This window comes from Neopsephotus bourkii, unplaced genomic scaffold (genome assembly GCF_033783945.1).
Source record: "Neopsephotus bourkii isolate Nb327-2 ecotype Australia unplaced genomic scaffold, CSIRO-AGI_Nbou_v1 NB_753, whole genome shotgun sequence".
NCBI lineage: Eukaryota > Metazoa > Chordata > Aves > Psittaciformes > Psittacidae > Neopsephotus > Neopsephotus bourkii.
Window position 1 is genome coordinate 1,544,064 of NW_026901251.1, and position 24,563 is coordinate 1,568,626.

Consider the following 24,563-nt stretch of genomic DNA (forward strand, 5'->3'; position numbering starts at 1 on the left):
TGTGAGGGAAGAACATACTCCATTTAATGATCTAGAATACACTTACACATACCACACCCAGCAACAAGAAGATTAAATGCATTTGTCTCCACTATCAGGTATCATTAGAACCCACAACATTTACATCAAGGGTTTAGCGGAGGAGACCCTATGCTCACTACAGCTGGACCAAACAAGATTGCACCACAAGAAGTTAACTTCTGCCAACTGAGACGCTAAGCCTAAGCCAAGGCAAAAAGAATGGCCCACCCACACAAGGAAATAATTTTTAACTAGTATTTCTGTAAAATAGATCACAGTGTGTAATTGTCTTCAGAGACGGAAATGGAATTCTTTAGGACGCAAATTACCTGCAGTTGGAGAGTTTGCATGATGAGACTTCTTGGGCAGGTTGAAGATCTGTTCACCGGGATCTGGTGGGGGAAGAGCATCTTGGCCTTGTCGAGCTTCCACAGGATCGTACTCCTTCCCATCATAGTTAGCGTCAAAGAACTTCTTAAACCATTGAATGAAATCTAAGTTGTCTTGGAAACGCCCTTTGACCAGTTTTTCCACAGGAATTACCTGAAAGGCAGAATAAAGGTTCTAACAATGTATCACTGACATTTTTAAGTATAAACGTTACATATACCCACTTGCTTGAATAAATCTACCAACTATATCATTGTTTTCTTCCTAAAAGAAATGGAATTATGGTAGATTTGCAAGCACTCTTAATAGGAAACAAAACCAAAATAAAACAAAGACCCAGCCTGAGAGATGACCATACAGTGGGTGAATGTAAGCCTTTAAACAGCTCTTCCATAGAGTCACTCTTTTCTTATTTCCCTTGACAGTGGCAGTGACAGCCAACGTGAATGAAACTGTTCTGGGAGTAAAACTATATTCTGCTAAACAGGGATTTTTGTTTCTAATGGACATGCTACAGTTTGTCATACTAAAAAATAATAATTCTTCAAAACGTGCAGACAGGAGTTTCTTGCTCTCTGTCCTATTATTTGAATTACAAAAACCCAAGAGCTTTCCCAAGATATGCTGAAGTTCAAACCAACCTACATTTTGGTAGCATGTGTTCATCATACAAACTAACCCTGAGATTTTAAACTTGTAATTTTTTTCCATTCTATATATAGCTATACATAGAACACTTTGTGGGCATGCAGAATCTGACCAAAATGCCTATAAAGTTTTAGTAAAAGAAAGGCTATAAAGATGTCTCCATATCCTGCAAATTCTTCAGAGAAATGAAACCTCCAAAAGGTGTCTTGGGGCAATATTACGAAGCTTAAGGTTCTCAGACGCTGTGGGTAGACAGGGACTACAACTGCAGAAGGATGGTTGCCTTGCTTTGCTTAATTCATGCAGCTGGTTAAAGAGCCAAGTTAGATGGACCTTAATGCCTCCTGAATGCATTCATTTTTCAGTTGGAAAAAGGGTATCTAAACCCATTGCAATTCTAACTTTTGCTCAAGGTTAAGCAAACTGTGCAGCATTTCGTAAGTCTAAAATACTCCTACAAGGATTAACATAGCATTTTGCATGCCCTTTCAGGTTGTTCCATTTGTATCTTATTTCTACATTGCGAAGGCATAGTAAGTTTGCTCCCTACAGAAAAACTGACAATGTTAACGTCATTATGTTAACTTTATTAAGCTTTTCAATTTTTCACTAGCAAATTACCCTGTAAATAGAGGCATTCACAACATTTCATGAAACAATGAGGGCTTTCCAGTGCTTTATAAAAATCTTACAGGATTCTCTATTAAGACTGTTTAAATTTCAGAATAAGGCATCACTAAATGCCAGAGCAGAGACAGGCAGTGTAAAAATAAAAGTATGACCACACAGCTTTCATTATTCATTTTGATCAACACAGTAATTAATATTGGTGAGTCCATCAAACTCTCATTCAAACATAAGCCAATACCTTATGGTTGAACAAGCCATTTTCTAAGAGGCTTCTTAACTTTACAAGATTGCATGTGCTGTCCAACCTACTGAATCACTGGGTAAATTATTTCAGTTCTTGGAAAATTTAAATTCCTTAAACTTGGTTTTAGAAAAGAGACAGAATAATTAGAACAGAATATTTCCAAGTTATTTTGTTAGAAATTCAGGTCGTCAGTATTTTTACTGCATCTAAAATTAAGGTTCACTGATAGCAAGAAATTTCTAACACATGGTATTTTATCAAAAGGGTCTCTGATATTAAAATATAACAGGTTAAACTGCACAATTCCTCAGCAGACACATGGACGCAATTTCCAGTCTGTATTTAAATGAAGCATGCCAAATTTCTTCCTTCATAGCTAAATAACATTTTCAGATGATACAAGGTCAAGAATAACTTCACATACAACTTGTAGCTGTAGTTCCCAGTCCAAAATTTGAACAATGGACTTAAAGTATTGAAGTTTGTTTCCCCTATATTACCCAGTTTATACAACTTTCAAAACTTGTAATGACTGAAATACAATGGGTGATTGTAGAATGCCTACCTTATCCACATTCATTCTTTTAAACGATGCTTGCAGAAGTTTGAAGTTGTGAATGTATTCATGCTCCAGCTTTGCTTGAAACTTTACTTTCTTCAAACTAATGCACCCTGGGAACAACATGTCCATGAACTGGCAGTAAGCTGCTCCTATAACAAGAGAATGCATTGATGTTAATCCAGATGCACCCAGCTAAGACCGAATGGCGTTTAATGTCATTACCAAAAGGCATGAGCAGAAAGCAACTGTGCTGAATAAGTCCCTGCTGTAATTTAACCTAACACTATGCACCCGAGATCTACTTGTCTAATGTACATTGAGCAGTGTGACACATTGATGTGGGCTTTTTCCATTCAATCTGGAAGCATAACACACTGTTGTGCAGCATCTGAAGAACCACCATGACTAATGCAAAGTAAATCTTTCTTCTATTTAAAATGGATGTTATTGGAATCCCTATACACAGCAGGACTGTCCATACAGTGAGAAGATCATAGTCAAAATGGAAATCTCTTAATAAGCTTCCTCAATCCTCACATTTCCCTGAATTCAACCAAGTCAAGATCATCTTTCTTCTGGCACTTGTATGCGAATGCCAATCAAGCCCAAGGCAATCATTTAATCACAAACCATGACTTCAAAACAAGTTGTAAAGCTCCTGCTTGTTAAAACATACTAGTCAGTTACCACTCCTCTGAAACAAGCATGCTTACTAGTTTTCATCACCTGAGAAAAACACCTAAATAAGGAGAGTTTAGCATAGTCCACCTACAGATTTCAGAAGCTGGGCTGCCAGCTTTAGGTCTCACTTAAAACAATAGTTTCTAAATTCAACTTTGAAGGCTGTCTGCATTTACGCAGCAGTAGGCAGGGGTGTGTGTGCCTGTGTACCTAATCTGGCACAGATCAGCAAGTATATGGAAACATTTCTGAACTCTGTACTGAGTAGAGCTAATAGATGCAGCCTTTTCTTGTATACAGGGACTTTCCTCCAACATTACCATGTCACTGTCATTGGCAAAAATAAGTCTTCACTGTTGACGTATTAGAGCATTTGGAAATTAAGGATGGAAATGTTTGAGGAAAACCAATTTCAGTTGTTCTTCAGAAGAGATATTTCTACAACATGCTTTATACTAGGAAAGATTCAGTGAAGTCCATTTCTGGAACAGAGGGCTGCAGGTCATATAGCCCCTGAGCTTGAGCCTACAGGGCAAGGAAGTGATTGCTTGGTAACTCACAAAAAGTTCAACTTCACTTTCACAAAAATGACTTTTGTGCATTTAGTGCAGATCAGTTTTGACAAACAAGTGTTCAGATCTTACCTAACGGCTCAGCCCAGCATCAACAACAATGGTTTTTATTAAGAAAGCAATTTTGTTGAGTGCTCATACAGAAACCAAGTTAACAAAGCGGACATCTGGCTTGCCCAGTTTTACGGGAGAGGCAACAATAACTTAAACTTCAAGACATTTTTCTCCATGGTTAGGCATGTGTTTTGACATGACCAACTTTATGCATGAGATAGTTCCCATTCTCTGTATCCACTCAACCATCATATGAAAGGTTAGAGTTCATAACTTCCCCAAAAGAGGAGGCAGAGTTTAAGACTGGAGTCCAAAAAAGCTTCTCAAAATGCTGACACAAGTTTTGCTAATGACCAAGTTCAAGCTTTACTGCTGAAAACCACTGCCATTTCTTCAAAAAAATCCCTTCATGATGCTTAGCTTTGTGGGGGAAAACTGTTATTAAGAAAATAAATAATCTGATTTTCCAAGGACACCTTGTGCTTAGCTGTTTGCAATGGTTTTGGTATGATTAACAAGTCAAAGTAAGATATTCCCTAAAGGAAAAGGAGCCTTCTGGCAAGTTGCAAACTTCAGATGACAAATTTGCATCTTTTTATGGAAAGCTATATAAACACACAATTAGTTGTTCAAAACTCACCCTTAGCGAGAGAACTGGTGAACATGTGGCAACAGGAAAATGACATTACAATTAAAAACACGGATATACAAGTAATGCGTAGCTTGGCTGCATTTATTGATATTTCATTTCATGCAAAAGGATTATTATGCAATCATTTAATTTTATAAACTGAGTTTGTTCCTAACTCTGTCCTTTCATCCTCGCCATATTCCAATTATAAGCTTTACTCTGATATCTAAGTAATTGCCTGGAGGCCTTGGAAACACACTGCGCAATGTTTCATCTAGATCCTTTTAGAAAACTAGAAGCCCGAAGTGTTCACATGCGATTTTCTTCTGCTGGTAATGCAAATTCCTTCTGCATGCCTTTATACAGAGTCTTACAGGGTTTAAGACTCTAGTTACAGTATTTCCTTGTGCTTCCTTCCCATCATGCTGGCAGTTGTTTCTGTGTGCTTGCCAGCCAGGAGGTGGTCCTGCGTCTGCACAACACTCAAGGGCAGAGAACACTGGACTGCATCCACCTGACAGCATGAACTGGTCTCTGATACAACATCGAAGCTGGCTTCCAGGCTGTTTCCCCAACAGGAGGATTTTATTACCTTGGCAAACACAACTCATTAAAAACACTCCTTCCTGAAGTACAGAGGCAACGTACAAACATGGACTAAACTAAACAATGTAAACTACAAACAGAGGAAACTCTTCCCAACTCCCAAAACAGAGACCTGCTTACCCCAGCAACAGAAGTAAAACTATCATTAACAGTCAACCGGGACTACCTGGTATTGGACACAGGGAATATGCACATATTTTATTATTATATAAGTATTTATAATTTAAGATTTTACCCCCTAAAGCTTGTACATGTCACATTGCATCTGCATGCTAAATATCAGTGTAGCAGAATGCAGACACTACTTTATACACTGCCCACGGCTGAGATTTCCTGGAGGCTGCAGAAGGAATAGCCTTACTTAAATGATGCAATATTGCGATGCCTTTACCTTACAGGCACAGCATATAGACATGTAGTCTTCTGCATTCAGGACAGCATTTTAGGCTTATTCACTTTAATAAACAATGCAGGTGGATACGAAAGGAATATTTTTAACAGAACATGAAGAAAATGGCCGTAGAGATACTGACATCATGGCTTGTGACATACCTCTTGCATAACTGACATGAACAAAAAAGGATTTTTACGCCATTATATTTTATTCATGCTTTTACAACTTTCCTACATTTTCTGCAAAAAACACACCCTGAATACTAAAAAAGACCCTCCAAAACCTGAACAAATCTATACAGGAGTTAAAAACTTATTACCTGTTCAGAATGGCTCTCAATAAATCTGGTTTTATAACCAAAAAAATTTTATGTGCATGAAGATACACGCAAACTGAAATAATCTGGAATCTATTCAAATGAAAGATGAAAACTACAGCGGGTAGCACTGCAGATCGATGTTAAAAACCTCTTCACCTGTATTAGCTACCAAGTGATTTAGAATCACTGGCTAAAAGTCCTTTTGTATTTTGATCTAGAATACCAATGCAGGTACTAATTACAGAAGACATTCACAGGCCAGACTCCAAACCTGCAGACTCAACTGTGTGATTGCATCCCCAGCAGCCACTACTTTTGTCTCGATTAGTGAGCAGTAAGATCGCAGCAGCATCATGGAGTCTGGAAGTGTTTGCTGGGCTCCCCACACCAGGCTCAGGGCACAGCAGGCAGCAAACACCAGTGAGGGGACTGCACCCACCATGGTGGGCAGGCAGGCAGGCCGCTGCCAGAAAAGGGAAAGGGATGCTGGGGTGGAATAAAGTCACAAAAGTACAAACAGAATTGAAAAGGTAGCTGTTTAGAGTAATTACAGTTGAAGAGTTTTACCACATGCAGTGGAAAAGCTGAAAATTTCTACCAAATCTATATAATCAGAATATCTTTACAGCATTTTCAGTTAGACTCTTTCACTTGTCCCCCTTCCAGTAAACAACGCTGAATACATTCTAGCTTTTGTCTTATACTCTTCTTTCCCTGCTTTCCCTTCTTTCCCACATGCAGAGAGTTGGGGTCAATGGCTCAATGTCCAGCTGGAGACCACTAACGAGTGGTGTCCCTCAGGGATCGGTGTTGGGACCGGTCTCATTTAACATCTTCGTTGCTGACATGGACAGTGGGATTGAGTGCACCCTCAGCAAGTTTGCCGATGACACCAAGCTGTGTGGTTCGGTTGATACGCTGGAGGGAAGGAATGCCACCCAGAGGGACCTTGACACGCTTGTGAGGTGGGCTGATGCCAAACTCATGAAGTTTAACCATGCCAAGCTCAAGTTCCTACACCTGGGTCAGAGCAATCCCAGGCACAGCGAGAGGTTGGGCAGAGAAGAGATTCAGAGCAGCCCTGCGGAGAAGGACTTGGGGGTGTTGGTCAATGAGAAAATCAACATGAGCTGCCTTCAGTGTGCGCTTGTAGCCCAGAAAGCCAATCTCATCCTGGGCTGCATCAAAAGGAGCGTGACCAGCAGGTCGAAGGAGGTGATCCTGCCCCTTTATTCTGCTCTCGTGAGACCTCACTTGGAGTATTGTGTGCAGTTCTGGTGTCTTCAACATAAAAAGGACATGGATCTGTTGGAACAAGTCCAGAGGAGGGCCATGAGGATGATCAGGGGACTGGAGCACCTCCCATAGGAAGACAGGCTGAGAAAGCCTTCCAGTATCTGAAGGGGGCTTATAGGGATGCTGGGGCGGGACTCTTCATTAGGGACTGTAGTGACAGGACAAGGGGTAATGGGTTAAAACTTAAACAGGGGAAATTTAGATTGGATATAAGGAGGAAATTCTTTCCTGTTAGGGTGGTGAGGCACTGGAATGGCTTGTCCAGGGAAGTTGTGAATGCTCCATCCCTGATGGTGTTCAAGGCCAGGTTGGACAAAGCCTTGGGTGACATGGTTCAGTGTGAGATGTCCCTGCCCATGGCAGGAGGGCTGGAACTAGATGATCTTAAGGTCCTTTCCAACCCTAACTATTCTATGGTTCTATGGTTCTAATGTTTCCTTCCCAGACTGTCCATGCTTATTTTGCTCTGAAGCATGTGCACACTGCATCACAGATTTTCAGTTTTCCTCCTTCCTCCTCTTCCATCTGGAGGCTGATGGATCCACAAATGCAGACAAGTGTTTTCTTGATAATCAAAAATAGTTTTGCTTCTATTTAAAGCAACAGGATGTTAAAGGAGAGAACAATGAAGACAAGTGAATCCTGTTTGCTACAAGTTTTTACTGTTTAGTAAGCGTCCCAGAGCAAGATTGCATCCTTGGGGGGAGGAGAACAGCTTTTATGTTTATATAAAGGGAAGTATTATTTGCAAACTAACTTCCTTAAACTTACTATAGTTAGTACTTCGTATACTAATAAAGTATGTCACAGAAATACTATAAGCTCAGTTACTGCTAAGTAAAGCTATGTCCCCTATAGTAGAATCAAGTGAATCCTTCACATCAAATGTCAGAAGACTCAGTCTCCTCCCTGGTCATCCCTGCAGTGTGGGACCAAGATCCTAGAAAGTCGCATAAACCACCAGCCAATCCAGGAACACAAGGGGCTTATGAAAAGATAGGGCCTGTCGGGGAGGGGGGCTGCTTTATTTCAGTTCTGATATCCAAGCCACAGCAAAAAGACCCAAGTGCTACACTAGAAATGTGTTTAGGATATAATAGCATTCAATTCAGGTTTAAACCTTTAACCAGGCCTCAGTCTGACTTTTCACAGTCAATCTTTGAAAAATATTTCCTTAAAGCAAACAGACAAACAATTACATTCTAATTACAGCAAAAAGGTACGGTCAGCCTCTTTCCCAAGTGGGATTTTTCAGATAATCTAAAAACATATCCGGTCAAAATTGGATACAAATTACTTCAAAGTATTCATTCCCTCCAAAGCTGCAACAGCCTGACCACGCATTTGGAAAATACAGGATGATCCGTATACGTATTAGTCATTGGCACTTCAGGTCACTACGGCTGCTAACCCAAATGGGAAAATGCACACACTCGGAATTTCTGTTGCTGAGACAACAGCAGCAACAGAAAGAAAGGCAGTAACTTTCAAGGAGCATGCGTGATGTACTAATTTTGGTAAGAAAAGGGAACATCCACAAATGCCAGCAATCACTGTTTACAGCACAGCAGCACTCGGGATTGCCTTTTGCCTCAGGCTTCCTCGAATTGCTTCCTTGGGAGTGATGTTAAGGTAGGTACACAGTAGTAGGCTTTTGACTTTGATATCAGAGTATAGATTTTCAATAAGATTTCAAATCTGGGTGTTCTGTTATGGTGCTTATGGTTGTGTTTAAAAACAAGCAAAAAGATGGGCATGCCTGTAAGCATAAAGTTCTGTTATATATAGCCACACGTTCAAGAAACAACACAAGCCATGTTGAGCACTCCATTGGAGACCACAGTCTTCAAATTCCTATTTGCATTTCAGCAGCACCTCTGTGACCTAGGACATGGGTCAATCATATTCCTCCAATTAAAAAAAACCCAAACCAAAACCCTAACAGATTAAGAAGTTTCAGCCTATTTCCTAGTGAGTGTTCAAGCCCACATCAATTTACCACCTGCCTAGCTGTTGAGAAGCAAGCATTTATGGGGCTGTGCATCAGTGAAGCCACTCCAGCCTGAGCTTCACCTTGCCAGCAACACCCTTGGGAGGGCACTTAAAGACATAAGGGTAAAATTGATGCAGGGCAGAGTATAGCCCTGCACATAAATGCATGAGCTGCCTCAGCGAGGGCAGACTCAGTGCCTGCATACAGATGGGAACTTCTGAGAGAAATGCTGCCACCACCAAAAATAGCCTACAAGAACTATATATCTCTGCCTACCAACAGTCAGATACACATGCATCTAAATGATGTCTGGTTCAGAAAGTCTTATCCTACACAGCGTGACATTTATATAGCGTTTATGTTTCTGTATAACCCAGAATATCCACTGATCATTTGAAATAATGCATGTTGGAGGGAGGGAGGCTTCCCTGTGTTAACTTGTATTCTTTTTTTCTTAAATATGTAAATAGTTAAGCTGCTCATAAATTATACACAGCAGAGTTTTTAATACTTAAATTTTAGCAATAATTTATTTTGGATTCCATTAATTTTTAAATGGGAAGATCAGAACAATTTCAGAAAACACAGTTCCCATTTAAATTAAAATAGCTGTGTAGCTCATCATGCCTAGAATAAAGTACCACACAAAATCGAACAAGCTCTTAAGAAAGGAGGGAGACCAACAAACTGACTTCAAGTGAGTGTTACGAGCAATTAAATAATAACTTTTTTAAAAAGCAAAAGCCTTGTTTAAATTCTGTTCCTCTTGAATTCCTAATGAATGACATTTAAAAAAATATTAGTGGCTGAAAATCTCATGATACTCCTTTACAAGCTTCCTCAGAAAGTTTTGGAAATGATCTTAAATCCAATCATTAACATCCATTGTATCCCTCTAATCCTAAACATCATATGGAAGACATTAGAGTGATATTGACACTGAGTATTCTCTGTGTTGCATGACCTCAGGACAACATGCCAGTTCCTTGAAACATGGCTTGGTTACAGAGTGCAAATGGGATCAAGACATGTTTTGATCATGTTTCCAAGTTGCTCTAGAGACCCAGCCTTTGCAAGGCTGCAAACTGGAAAAAACCCAAAACCACCGATGTTGAAACAAGCTCAGCTTTGCAGGCACTAGCACACTGGGTTGTGCAGAAATCATGCCAGCACCAAATGCTCCAACAGCGTCCTATAATGCAGATTTTAGCAAGGAAATTATGGGTTAATATAGGCACTGAGAAACATACACCTTTTAAGACATGAAAAAACAAATTCTAAGCAGCTAAGCCACAAAATACACTCCATTTGCATGTACTTATACACAAATGACAAGCAGAAGTAGCCCTTCTCACCACCTCTGTGACTGGCCAGTACCCTTCTCTAATCACCTCAGCCCTGCTCAGACAGATCTTTGCTGGGCGCCAAAGAGAGGAGCTGCTCAGGATGCAGCATGTCTTGCACAATGCTCGCTGCTGCTACTGAGGGCCTGGAGGCTGGGTGGTGCAGGTGGTCACCTTGCAAACAAATGCTGCCAGGTCTAGGGGCCACTGACCAGCCCCATGGCACCCAGCCCCAGTGCATCATCCTTGGAAGCGTAACACCTTGGACACCCTCCACAAACCAGGAATGACCCTCCTCCCTGATGGTCACAGGAGGCTGTAATGGAGCTATCCCCCTCCTCCCGAGCAGGAGAGGCAACACAAAGTCACACAAAGAACATCTGCCCTATCATCATGCTGCCTGCCTTCCTCCAACATCAGAGTGGTAGAGTACAACAAAATGTATCTATAAAGGGACTATGTGTTTTCACAGGAGGAACGCCAACTGAGATATGGTACTAGCTGCAGCAGTCACCACATGAAAAATCCCCTGTGGCAACACCCAGGGCATCTACACAGAAAATATCACAATCTAACATTTGAAAATGCCAAATCATATGCACTCTTCATAATAAGGTCTTTTATAAAAAGCTAGGGGAAAAGAGGAAAAAACCTACCCCACACTTAATCCTTGCAAGACAGAAGGTCTGTATGCGCTGGAGGCCAGGCAGTTTGCAGGTTTGTAATTCCATTGAGAATTTTCAAATGCCGGAGGAGGGGAGGAAAGATTCTGTATCGCCTTAGCCTCAAAGTATAGCTAAACAAGGAATTATACCTCAATTCAGGCTGTGTTTTCCTCTCACTATACATTTATCATCTCTAGCTTTCTTGCTTATAATTTATTCAGCTTACATCGTGCTATTTCTTTTTAATTCGTACGCAGGCCCTCTATAGACTCCTGCCTGACTCTTATTTTGAATATACTCTCATGTAGCAGCCAGACACTCATGAAAAGCCCTGTAACACGTTCACTTGGTATTCCCTATAGATGAAAAACAGCCTTAGCAAAGAAAATTAAGTTATAAGCTGTTTAGTCAGAATTCTTTTTAAGCCCCTGGGTATTTGTTGCAAAAATGGCATGACTCTTAAAGAACAACCAGTGTCATAATTCCTTTGAAACTTCTATTCCCCAGGCATATGGGTGTTGCACATGGGATCCTACTACATTAAATCCACTCTGTTGTTCTCTATTATTTTTCATTCATGTATCAAACTAAATGGTCTCACGTCTAATGCCCATCTAAAGGCAATGCACTATGCCTTCAATTAAACCCATGGATTATAAATTTCCCATTCAGGTTAACAACCTTGCAAGTAGTCAAACCCAGAGACCAAAACCTGACAAACTGACACTCACCTAAAACGAAGGGAACGGTATTGCCTCGAGGTGCTCAGAGAGATTTTCTCTTGAGTTGTCAAAACTAAATTACCAGAGGAGCTGCAGACTAAATTTAGACTCTCCAGGGCTGCATCCATCCATAACCTGGGGTTTTTGGCACATCACTACTACAGCAGGCATTCAGAAAGCTCAGGGGACACTGCACTTTGCTTGGCCTACTTAGCAGAGACAAAAACACATCTAAGACTCCCAAAGAATGCAAATACTTTATGACTAAGCCAGCCTCTTCTTTTGCTGCTCCTCATCCTAGAAGCTCTGTTCATGTAACTGGCAACTGGGGAATAGGCTGGTATTGCTACATCATATGCATTATCAAAGCTACTTCTCCACAGCAATGAGAGAAAGGTCTGATTGCTTTTTCTGTCATTATTATGAATTGTCGTGGTGAGCTTTAGGTACGTGCTGTATAAAGCCTTTATCAAAAGGCAGAATCTCACATTATTCCTTCTTGCTTAAGCTCAGAATGCTCAGAATTATTGCTAGGTTGGCTGCAAAACACGGGCACCCATGAGGTCTCATATGCAGGTGCTGAACACAAGCGTATGCCACATCTAGGTAGCTCACGCCTCCTAAAAATAATGCTTTCCAGCTTTTCATTCAGACTTAACCTTCCCCCTTTCCCTCCTCTGCTTTTTCTGGTCTTGCACTAAGGTTTTTCTGGCCTTCTGATTGCTCCTTATTAATATAAATGAACAAGAACTGAATAGTAATGTAACAGCATGACAAATCTTCATGCCCTTTGCTAAAAAAAGAAGAAAATGTCTATATGATTTTACAGTAGGTTATAAAAATTTAGTTACAGTGGCTCTGTAGCTCCCTGCTAATGCTGTGAAGTGCTTCATAGTTGTAAAGCGTTTCCCACATATTCCTTCCCTTTGAATTCCTGGGGAAATGCTCATATTTTATGGAAACTAACATTAAGCTGCATGAAAGCTGCCAATGCTTCCAGGAACATCAGCCAAAGGAATGCCAGAATGAATTACGTTGGTCATTCTCAAACTACAGTCCACATCATGCTTGCCGGTGCTCTTCCTGTCAGTTGATCATTTGTGCTACTGTCCCCGTAGTTTCCATCCTGTAAACTGTACTGTATGTACATTAAATAAAGTACTTTGAGGTTACATGGTAAACTATATATATATATATTAAATACAGAAAGATTCCCAAAGCTTCTGGTTCATCTATCTTCAATCCCTACACGTTCATGTCTTACATGTGAGAAACTGACTATGCGGTCTCAAATGGAAAGGACCTAGTCCATAAGACTACTGTGGTCTAGTGTCTGCTATAATCTAGCAGAGCTTACATTCATCTGCTCAGAGAATAAATTCCCTTGGACTACTGGGTACTAAAATGCTCCTTCAGGTAAGGAACTATTAAATCCCCATCCGAGATTGTAATGAACAATAACACAAACCTAATAACATGTAAGAATCAAGCTCAACTATCAAACCAAATGGCAAACTGCAAGTTTACAGCTTTGACCTGTTAAGATATGAATTTAAAAGCATCAGGTAACAATAGCAGTCAATAAAGTCCAGGAAGCTCTAAAGGAAGAAAAGATTTAATGGAGGAAGAGCTGAAATGAGACAACCCTTTTTCAGTTTTTCCCTTGTGGTGCGTCCCAAAAATCCTCACTGGATGTCACAGAAAAAGTTGTATAACAAACTATGTAATGAAATGGGACAGTGGCTTAGTGACAATTTCCATGCTTTTCTTCTGCCTGCCCCATCCAGCACAAGTCTCTCAATCTATTTTCTTAAATATCTTTAACTCATTGTACTCTGCATCATCTAAATCTTCTTAGATCACCTCTCCCCTCCCTGTCTTGGGAAAGATTTGGAGGTTTTTTGGTCTTTTTTTTTTCTGATTTTTTTTTTTTTTTTGCAAGCCCACACACATTTAACTAGTGGAGAATTCACTTCAAAAGCTTCCTTTCAACTATTTATGAGCATATAAATAGCTATACAGGAACAAGTCAATAACTGGTCTAGTATACTTCCTGTTTCAAACAATGGCAAACGTTGGGTATTTTGGTATAAAAATGTCCATTTTCTTGCATCTTTCTATAGCCTGATAAGCCTGTGTGCACGTGTATACCCATATGTCTCTATATATAGTTACACCTATTTTTACATAAGTGCACACACATCCCCACATGAATGCTTTCTTTATGTATAACTCAATAAAATACTTAGGCTAACTTCTGGGCATGTAAATGTAATAACAGCTAACTATAACATTTCAAGTTCAGTAACTCTTCAAAAAGTTATTTCTTGTGTTCTATGCCTTTAATTACTTACTTCATATCAGTTACTGACATGTACTTTAACCTACCCTTTCTCAACTTCAATTTTATAGTCATTGTGCAAGCCTGCAAGCATGCAAACCTGCTTCTGCAGCTAACAATTGTTTTTTAAGTTTTCAGGTGTAAGCTATGAAGCTATCATACTCCAAAGATTTTTCTGTACCTTTCAGGGGAACATCTCAGAAAAATTACCTATAATGGCAGGTAAATTCAAATATATGAATATAAGACCCCACTAATGCATTTCAGCTGGATCAGTAAATAGCTGAAATCTGGTAACATGGCTTCAGTTCTATGCACTCAGAGCATTGTCTTCTTAAGTAAGACATTCCCAGCATGTCAGTTGTCTGGAAATAGCAATCTAAGTTAGATCTCCTCCAACACAAACATCTTCAAATTTAAAAATCACAGTAGGAAATCAGAAAGAATCACTCCCTGAGGGCATCTGTATTTTCAGTGAGACATCAGCTTTTGTCTATGTCATTTCTACTCATCATCTAGTTACAGACCCAGTAGTTTAACACGTATCTTGTAGCTGCCACTCTGATTAACCAAAATGTCCAAAGTATTCAAACAATTACTCTTTTTTTCAAGGCTCATTACCAAAGTTACTTACAACAAGAGTTCAGTTACACTTACAGAGAAACAGGAAGATTTTCTTGACAAACTCTTAAAGCCCTTGCAGCAGCTAGAGGCTCTTTTCCTCAAATTCCTGCTGTTCTTCACAGTCATACTTCTGCTCTTTCTCTACAAACATCAGCAGGGATTTGAGTACTCTCACCAGGAAGAAAAAGGTGCCGGAGAATTTGGTTCAGATGGGGTGTTCGTTCTCTATTTGTCTCTTTTTCAGCTATGTCCACCCCAATAGCTTGAAAACACAATAGCTTATCAATGTATTATTTTCTTGCTTAGTCAATCTTTTTATCGCTGCCTGTGTATCTTCTGCTACATCTGTCCCGTTCACCTCTGCATTTGTTATGCTTTCTCAAGGCACCTTATCCTTCCATGATTAACATGAACAGAAAAAAACTTCCTTTGCACGTACATTAGTCTCTTTTCTCAGAGTAACTGGTTTATGTCAAAGCTTAAAGTTATCTATTTTCAACAAATCGGGCTTTTAGAGTGGTTTTAAAATAAACATTTGTAGAGCATACCACTCTTTCTTACCTGAACAGAGTTGCTCGACTTTTGTGTAGTTTAAAGCTAATATATCATTAACCCATGCGATGATGTCATGTCTGCTCATAGTCTCTTGGGTTATAGAGGTAGAGTACACGTTGACCGCCATTCCCCAACTAGGAAAAAAAAAGGACAAAAAACAGTTTTGGCATTTTGATAGTTGTTTTCTGGACACAACAAATTTACACTTCCTGTTAAAAACAACAACAACAAAAACAACACAAAAACACCAAGAAGAGAAAGAAAAGCTGCATCACTGCACAACCTTCTCTTATGTACTGAGATTGGAGATTTACTTTTTATTTGTTGATGCTCTATAGCCCCCTCAGTGCCCTCTTGGAATATATGAACATATTTCTCTGGCTGTCACTGAATTTAAAGAACATACAAATCTACAGCATTCTGCTTAATGCTAATAAGGTAGGAAAAAGAGTAAGACATAGCCTGCAGATATACAGTCAGGATCAGAGACCTGGGATCTGTCACGTAGTGCTGCACAAATATAGTGATCTGACATACATCTGTCAGCTTTTTGCTGCTGCAGGATGATCAGACTGCCTAAATGAGTATTTAATTTTCAGATACCTTCTAGAAGATGCAGCAGTTCTACTTACTCAAATACCGATTTCTCACATGTTCAGGGGCCTTATGGATCACTAATTCCATTTCCAGCAATCATAGAATGAATACCAGGCAATCTTTTTTATCAATTCACCAACTTCTATCCTGAAATTAACTGAGACTTGCACCCCCAACCATCTGCTTGGAAAGCTGGTCTGGAGCCCAATTCCTCTAAACTGTTAGGAACGTTCCCTCTTAGCTTAAACCCATTTGTTCTTCTGCCAATATTATCCTTCAGCTCTAATGGCTTTTTCTTCCCCAGAGCTGATTTCATAATGTGTTAGGGAAAGCAGTCAGTCTGTCTCAATGCCCAGGTAGTATAGAGCAAACAAATTAATCCTCCGAGTCTCTTATCAACTCAGACCTTCACTTCCTGCTCATGCCAGCAGTCCCCCTTGAACATAGCCAAACAGTTTCAAACTGAAACACTGGGACAGTGTTTCACCAAGACCGTGTGAAACAGCAGTCTGTGCTGAAAATTTTCATAGCCACATCATCTTAAGAAGATTCATCTAGTTAGCTAAGGTCCTTTCCTGCAAGCAAGTAATTCATAGTAGCTTTTATCATCAGCCCCCAAGTACACAGACTGGAAACACATACTGCTGGATTTTATGTTCTGTTATTCTACACTAGTCACATCTTCCTGTTACAAGACATTACAAAGAGAAAAGATGGGCACATCTAAGGTCATCTCATCGATAGTTTCAAAGAGGTGAAGCAAAATCATTCATGAAAAGAGTAAATAATGGTCCCAAGACTAGTGGAGTTCAGGAAGCCTGCTAGTAACAAATCCAAGTATGATGTGAACATATGACTATTTGATCAGAAATGATCAAATAGCCTAAATAGCACTATTATTCTTGTAAAGAAAGGGTTTGGTGGGGACCGCACACTTATTTCTCTAGTGACACCTTGTAGCTAACACTTAACTGGCTAGCTTTGGTGCCGGTTCTGATACCTCAGCCTTGCACCTCAACTTCCTCTCTCAGTGAAGGAGAGCAGGATCTCTTCTGTGGGATCTGAGGTCTGCACTGACAATTTGCAGAGGTAACCATTTGAAGCTTAATAGACAGTTCTGCAGAAAACACGAAGACCACAGGGGTAACTCTGCCCATAGTGAGGTATGCCGGGGCAACTTAGGTCAAATGTGTGGAAAAAAAACCCCACCAGCATGAAACCTGACTCAGTAAGATGTAAGTATGTACGGGCCTTCTACACACTCCTGTATGGGCACTTCTGAACTACAGAACAAATCAGCCTGTCCCTCCTCAGTCAGTTCAGTCCTTCCTCCCAGACAGCACAGCTAATTGCATGAACTGTACAGCACTGCATTCACTGTAACACTTAGCAAAGGTCGTTTTCTTGGCACATGCTAAGTGCTTGGATTGAACTAAGCGCTAGGAACAAAGTTCGAGAAATTGGGAGTGCCCTTTTATTCTTAAAACCACACCGCAATGGCTAGCCATGAAAGCTTAGAGTCAACATCAGGATGGAAGGGACCGAGCAAACAGCACCTTTGTTATTAATAGCTTCTGAAGTTAACACCACCACTGCTAGCACGGTTTTTACTTTGTTGTTTTCAGACTTTTTATATAGATAAGAAACTAACAGAAATACACTATCACTGTCACTATTAAACTAACATGTTAAATATTGTTTGTAAGATCAGTTCAAGTAACAGCTTAACAGTGAATTTAACATTCATTTAAGATTCACAATACTGGGTTTAATATGCAAACAACCGTTCAATATGGAACAGTCTGCTAACTTTTAAACAAGCTATTTAGATGATGACAATTGAAATAAAGATACTCTGATCTGTGATTGCCACTACTTCATCCAATTTTAATAGGCCTCTCGAGGCCTGCTAGAACTCCGAACAACCATCAGCTACCAGTGGTTAAAGAAGAAAGTGTACTCTCTTAAAAAGACCTTATTAGTGTATATAAATATATAAAGGGGGAGTGTCACGAGGATGGAGCCAGGCTCTTCTCAGTGGCAAACAATGAAAGGACAAGGGGTAATGGATACAAATTGGAGCACAAGAGGTTCCACTTAAACCTGAGAAGAAACTTCTTCTCAGTGAGGGTGACGGAACACTGGAACAGGCTGCCCAGGGAGGTTGTGGAATCTCCTTCTTTGGAGACATTCAAGACCCGCCTGGACACGTTCCTGTGTAACCTTATCTAGGTGTTCCTGCTCCGGCAGGGGGATTGGACTAGATGATCTTTTGAGGTCCCTTCCAATCTCTAACCTACTGTGATACTGTGATACTGTGAAGATCAGGAAAATCCACAAGCAGGAAGGAAGCAGAAATTCTTCCTTCACCCTTTTCTAAAAGCAACTGCAAAGAGAAAGACCTATCTTTCTGCAGAACAACAAACAACCTCCTTTGCTGCAGCGCATGGGGTGGGCAACTCCACTTCAGGAAACTGTGAGTAAATGAATAACCTTGAGCTTTACAATGATATCCTGAAGGATATCTGTAATATAACTTACATTGTGCCTGAGAATGAATTATTGCAGTCTATAGGTCAAATGCAAGCCCAGGCTATTTATCAGAGACAATAGCTTCACATTTATACACACAGGTAGGCATGAGGGTGGACCAACACAGTGTTAAACCATATGCAAAATTAATCAGAACTTTCGATAAAAAAAAATAAATCAATAACATGCCAGTGCAATTTATTCTCAGTGACATGTTAATACATGTCTGAATCCTGCACGTCCCCTTCTGAAGGGCTTCAGCGTGCATTTGCATCCGCTGTCACGCACCCTCCTAATGGTTACAGTTTAAATAAACTCAGCTGGGAAGGTTTCCTCTAGTGTAAACATGTTCCCATTTGGTGCTTAGATACACATATATCCTGTTTGCCACACAGACAGACCTTGAAAAAAAAAACCCACAAAGGAGAAGAAAAAGAGCAAACAGGCATAGGTGGCAGAGCCATGGCCAGCAACAGACAAGAACTGTGCTTGACATTCACAGCTGGGCTCGGGCTTTCTTCAGGACTGTTCCCTAAGTGCTGAACTACTTGGAAAAATGTGATCCAAATTCAAAACACATTAATAAACATCTGTAAGGCAATGCTACAGAACAGCTGGACAGGTGGAGATACACAGAACATACTCCGAACAGCCAAAGTAGCTAACAACTTGGTCATATGTCTTAATATACCTCTACTTCCCAATGACATTATTTACATTTTCTACTTGTTAGGCTTTCCTTGTTTAGATTGAACACTCTCAAGAATAAGATACACAAGCCTGAAAAACAGCATCTACCTGAGACCCTCCACCTTCCATAGAGATGCCTGGCAATTCTCCAGTAGCTAAAAACAGATTGAAGATAGCACATTATATTCCCACTTCAGAGCACACAGGTGCTTAAAACCTTCTGTTACAGTACTGCCCAACTAGAGAGGACCCTCCCTTGTTTTACTTAGGAGAAACTGAAAAAAAAAATCCTCAGTAAATACAAACAAGCCATTGGAGAGTCTTCACATGGTAGTCCAGACCATTCACTTTATACACGCGCAGCTAAGCACCACAAAGCTGAGTTCAGAGGAATGGAAATATAGCAAATAGGATAGAATATAAAGACTAAGAAATAGATAATTTTCTGCTTTGATTTTATAGTATATACATTACATTAGGAGGGTGAAACTAACAGAATAAAATGAAAAAAAAAAAACAAACCAAAAAACAAACCAAAACAACCCAAACCCTGAAACCCAAAGTGTAACAGTACACTTTCAGGAGGAACCTGAAAGAGAAGAAAAGTGATTCCTTTTCCCAGTTTTGCTAGAAATCTATTCATAGTGCAGACAAGTAATATTTGGAAACTGTGGCAGGCAATTCCTTCTCTCATACTATTCATAAGTCTTAAAATTTATAGAGGCAATTGTGAAAGAGCTTAGAAAAAGATGGAAAACCATATTCTGATTTTTCAGATCAGAATACTTTTCATGTTTAAGATTTAGTTAATTTATTTTTTCCTTGTATTTGTGTGGGCTTAGGGTTCAGTAAGGAGCTGATATCGCAGTATATAATGTGCTGGCTCTAGGTACCTTATTTATTTATTTATTTATTAACAAATACCTATGCCTCCCAGGAGAAAGTATCCAGCAACTTGAAGAAAATCCATGCTGCAATTACTGTTGTGGGAGACTTGTCTAAACCACCTTTAAGCTAGTTAGCTCAGAAACTTAAAGTAGTATGGAACTTTATGTAATTGTAGAATCCACCCAAGCAGTTTTCCAAGGACTTGGGCAGTGAACTTGTACTGTGTTCTGTGTTGTTCCAGTTTCTTTGTTACGACCATATAGAATCTTGGTTTAAAGCTGTCAAAGTATGTATGGAGGGTTGTGCTTATGGCAGAATTCTGTTGTCATGCTGTCAGTATTGTTAGGTGCTGAAAATCATGTATATGCTTAAGCAGTTACCTCAATCAGAAATACAGTCAGTGGCTCAGCATGTCTGATGGTAAACATTACACCCAAAGGATTATTAATTTCTTAAGGCATTACCTGCAGCACCGAACATTCAGCTATTAGACATTTTCCACCGCTCTTGTTACAGATAACTGCAGATGTTACAAGGTGCTATCCAGCTGTGTTTAAGGACAGTTGTGCAAGAGGCATATTTACTTTACTTACCTGGGGAGAGACGAATAATTGTTGACAGAAGCAGCATTGTATTATGGCAAACCAGTAATAATGGCAAGGCTGAAAGAATTACAGCAATGAATCTATCTGTAGTGTAAATACCCATCACGTGTCCTAACCTCTGAACCCACAAGGCCTTCCTGTTTCATACAATTAAGCATGGTCTGATGGTAAGTTTTTAAATGCAGTAGAAGGGCTATGTGATGATACAAAGACGAGTCTCCTGGAAGCTGGCATCTGATAGCATCAGGATAGATACCTCCAGTAAAACAGAAGATAGCACACCAAAATTTACTGAAGCAGAAGATACAGCAGAAAGGCTAAGATGTAGCTGTGTAAGACTGCTGTAGCTCCTGTTAGAAAGGCTTTCTAGATTAAAGCTACTGCAAAACAAAAACCCCTAAAGGAAGAAACCTGACCGTCTTAGCAGCTGGATCCCTGTTGTAGAAGGAAAATTCATCCTTTTATACCATCCTGAAATGGCAGCTGAACCTTGCCTGCTTTTTTAACATTAACTCCATACAGCTTTAGCCATAGTCTATTAGAGGCCAGTTATGCTTGAGGTTGTCTTCATTGAAAGGAGTGCTGAGGACACATAAACAACATAAAAAGCTCCTGTACAATGCTGACAACAGAGTTCTTACTCTACTTTTTTGACTTACACTGTATTCTTCCAGCAAATTCAATGGCCATGGCCAAAGGCTTTATGTCAGAGCTTTGCAACCAAAGTGGTATTTGTAGCAAGCAGCATAAAGGCTCTGTCTAGTCAGAAACTCAGTTACTAAGATTAATCAAAAAGAGATATTGCCATGGGAAAAAAATATAAGGAGAAAAGAATCCTGTGGTTGTATTATTGGACGAAATTCACACCTTTTAAAATGCTGAATGTTAAATTTCTTCTGTGTTGTTCCCATGTTACTACATAGCCTTGAAATGTAAAAAAAAAAATAATTACCCATGTTATTATTGATTTACTTCTGAATGCCATGTTACCTTTACAACATGGATCTGGCTTGACAACCTAAAATGATTTGTGAAGCATGCTACAGAGTTTAGACAAGACTGAGGCAGTCCATGTACATTCTGATTGCTTGAATGTTGCAGGATTATCATTTAACACAGCAAACAGTATTTTCTATTGTTCTCATTGCAGTTTCCTGTTTAACTGCAAGTGAGATTAGAGTAATAGAGATTTACTTAGATTACTTAAATTCTGGTATTTTAGATTAGAGGCTGCCTGCCAACCCTGGGATGTTCTGACCTACACAAGTGTTTGTGACTGGTCTCAAGGACTGGTTTAGACCCAAATATGAGTAACTCTTACAAAGATGGGCAGTAATTCTGGTTTGTGGTAAAACAAGGCTTTAGAAAAAGTTAAAACCCCCAAAACGTATTAGCTGAGAAGCAGAAAAATGTTGATTCTTTTTTCAGACATTCAGTTCCCCCAAATCTCAAACACACAATCAGAAGTATTTAAACAATATACACAATCTGAGCCAAAACCTCTGAGATGGCCCAATAGCTAGCGATGCTGCATACTTTTTACAGAACAGCTTTAAGTTTATTCACTAACCAGTTAAGAAATTGGGGTAGTTTGTCAAAATGAAAAGAACAGTTACTAATTCCAAGAAAATTAGTGCTCAGAAGATTTTAGGGCACCTGAAGAGGACAAGCCACATTCATTGACTCACCTGAAGTTGATCAGCTGACATTTTTGATCTGCCAGTCACACTTGCATAGTATAAATAAAATTTGGGTTTTTTTTTATTATTTGACTACCTTTTCACCTCTGCTTCCACTGAAACTGTACAGCAAGGTGATAATGTCATGTTTCCACAGTAATACTAACACCTTTTTCCCCAGGGTCCGCCTTTGCCTCCAGAAGTATAACATGGTATTAACATTTAACTACATGGTGTCTTAATTGTGGCTGAAAGTGTCTGGATGCTTTTTGAAAGGTTCCTTATCAATTTATATGAGTAAACAGATCTTAACTAAAAAATACATTCTTGGCAACAGATAGAGGTTCAAGAAAAGCAAACACAAAATGGAAGCAATTCAGAGTCCTTGGCCACTGCCATTTCCACATAGGTTTATCCAGACTAACTGGTTAGAAAGAAAGCACAGCACCCTCAACCTGCACCTCAGAGTAGTCCAACCAAGCAATTGCAGTGCTCAGCGGTGAACAGGCACTCAAAATGGGCAAGAATGCACAAATCTCAGCATAAAAAGAATGCTACTACAAATTAAAAAGGCATTTTAGTAACGAAGAACCACAAAAACGTTTGAAGTGGGATGAATGAGAGGAACATAAGCGTGGCAAGACTGCAGTGCTAAAAAAAAAATAAACTGCTTTTACTTAAAGTTATTACCCTCCCCCCACCAAGGCTTTTAACTCAAGATCTTAAGCTTCAGTTGCTGCTTTGATGCCCTGAAGGAAGACATTCAACCTGTAAAATTTTCACAACAGACACTGGCAACTAGCCTACCTTTCACAATAGACAATGGGATTGTGGGGAAGACTGATTCAGAGAAAAATAATTCTCAGACTTATATAGTAAACCCAAGTCAATTAGAAACACCTACATTTTATAAAAAAGAAGAGGATCTAAGACCATTTTGTAACCAGAAAACCTTGAAAAAGCCGATGAATAAACCAACATTTAACCTTCTGTGAAACAAAGTCAATTCACCAAGATACATGAGAGCTTTAATTCTCCTTTCACTGCTTTTTTTTTCCTCTCATCAAAAATAACATATTACTAAGTATACACACAGACATAACTAAAGGATTTCTAAGAGGTTAAAAAGTGCCATAAAGCAAGATAACAGCAGTGCTGAGAGCACATCATGGTGCAGAAAGGATGCCTTGAAAGGCAGCACATGTTAACAAGCCCCAGTTCCTAGCCTGCGTTCTGCAAATAACAGGGGAACAGTCTATCTTTGCTCCCACTAAATGATGGATGTTTTTCAGATAGTAGATCCCCAAGTGCTTTAGCAAATGCAGATTTATTGGAAAATGAAGATGGCAGCAGAGAAGAGCTTGCCCCCAAACGCACTGCCCCCCACTTGAGTGCAGTGCATGAACTCCCAGGCAAAATGATGTGGATACAGCCACAGCCTTAAGCAGCCACCTGCATCTACACCAGAAAAACATCTGCCACTGATTAGGAAGGGATAAAAATAACCAGAAACCTTAAGAAACACCAACACCGCTGGGCACCCAAGGCACTATGTTGGAGGCACAACCCACCAGCACAGCAGCCACACTGCAGCCTGGCAGCAGCTCTGGCAGGGCAGGCAGCCCGCTGCTCCTGACTGCTGCCATTTCCGCCTTTTAAGTCCAGAAAACGCTGTGGGTAGGCTTGGGAGTTTCAGCAGGGCTGAGATCCAACTGGAGTCAGATGAAGTCACCACATGAATTTAGTTTTGACCTATCCGGGGTTTTGCTGCCCCTCCTTCTACTCCCCGACATGTACACAGTGGGAGGTGAAAGGCTAAAGTAACACGTCAATTTACTCCAAGCATAACGTAATGGCAAATGAGATTTTGTAATACTATACAGCCCTCCTGACAGGGGGTCTGAGCCGACTCCAAGGGCCTCACCCCCACACAGAGCCAGGCAGCAAGGCAGTGACTCAGCAGGAGACAGGCACTGAGCATCCACAGAAGAGGATGAGCCTGGGAAGAAGGGAAAACAGGAGTATTCAACAAGGGGAAATGCAATGCCTTTTTCCTAGCTGCTGCTTCCTAACAAGAGACTGCAGTATACTTAATAAAGTCTGGCTGTCCACGGTATGCATAGTTAACCAGGAGAACACTCTCACGGGAAAAGTCTTGAACTAAAGAGGAGCTACAATATATGTTTTCTACTCACAAATGATGCAATATGATACAGAGAACAAGAACTTTGTCATGCATCAACTTTTCTCTCTTTTACATTAAAAACAAATGTAGATACAC

The 24,563-nt window shown here is 40.0% G+C and overlaps 1 protein-coding gene across 4 annotated transcripts in view; it reads right to left on the reverse strand.

Moving 5' to 3' along the window:
- The window catches only part of MAPRE2 (microtubule associated protein RP/EB family member 2), a 109,545-nt gene that overhangs the window by 25,514 nt on the left and 59,468 nt on the right, over positions 1 to 24,563 (reverse strand). For 3 of the 4 annotated variants that reach the window (XM_061354879.1, XM_061354877.1, XM_061354878.1), the window contains 3 exons: positions 15,298 to 15,425; positions 2,499 to 2,644; positions 351 to 564 (listed from right to left, as the gene is read on the reverse strand). In XM_061354879.1, coding sequence (XP_061210863.1) covers positions 351 to 564; positions 2,499 to 2,644; positions 15,298 to 15,418 — 481 coding nt within the window. In that variant the 5' untranslated portion in view covers positions 15,419 to 15,425. The remainder of the gene's footprint in view (positions 1 to 350; positions 565 to 2,498; positions 2,645 to 15,297; positions 15,426 to 24,563) is intronic. The other variant, XM_061354880.1, reaches the window with a different exon arrangement.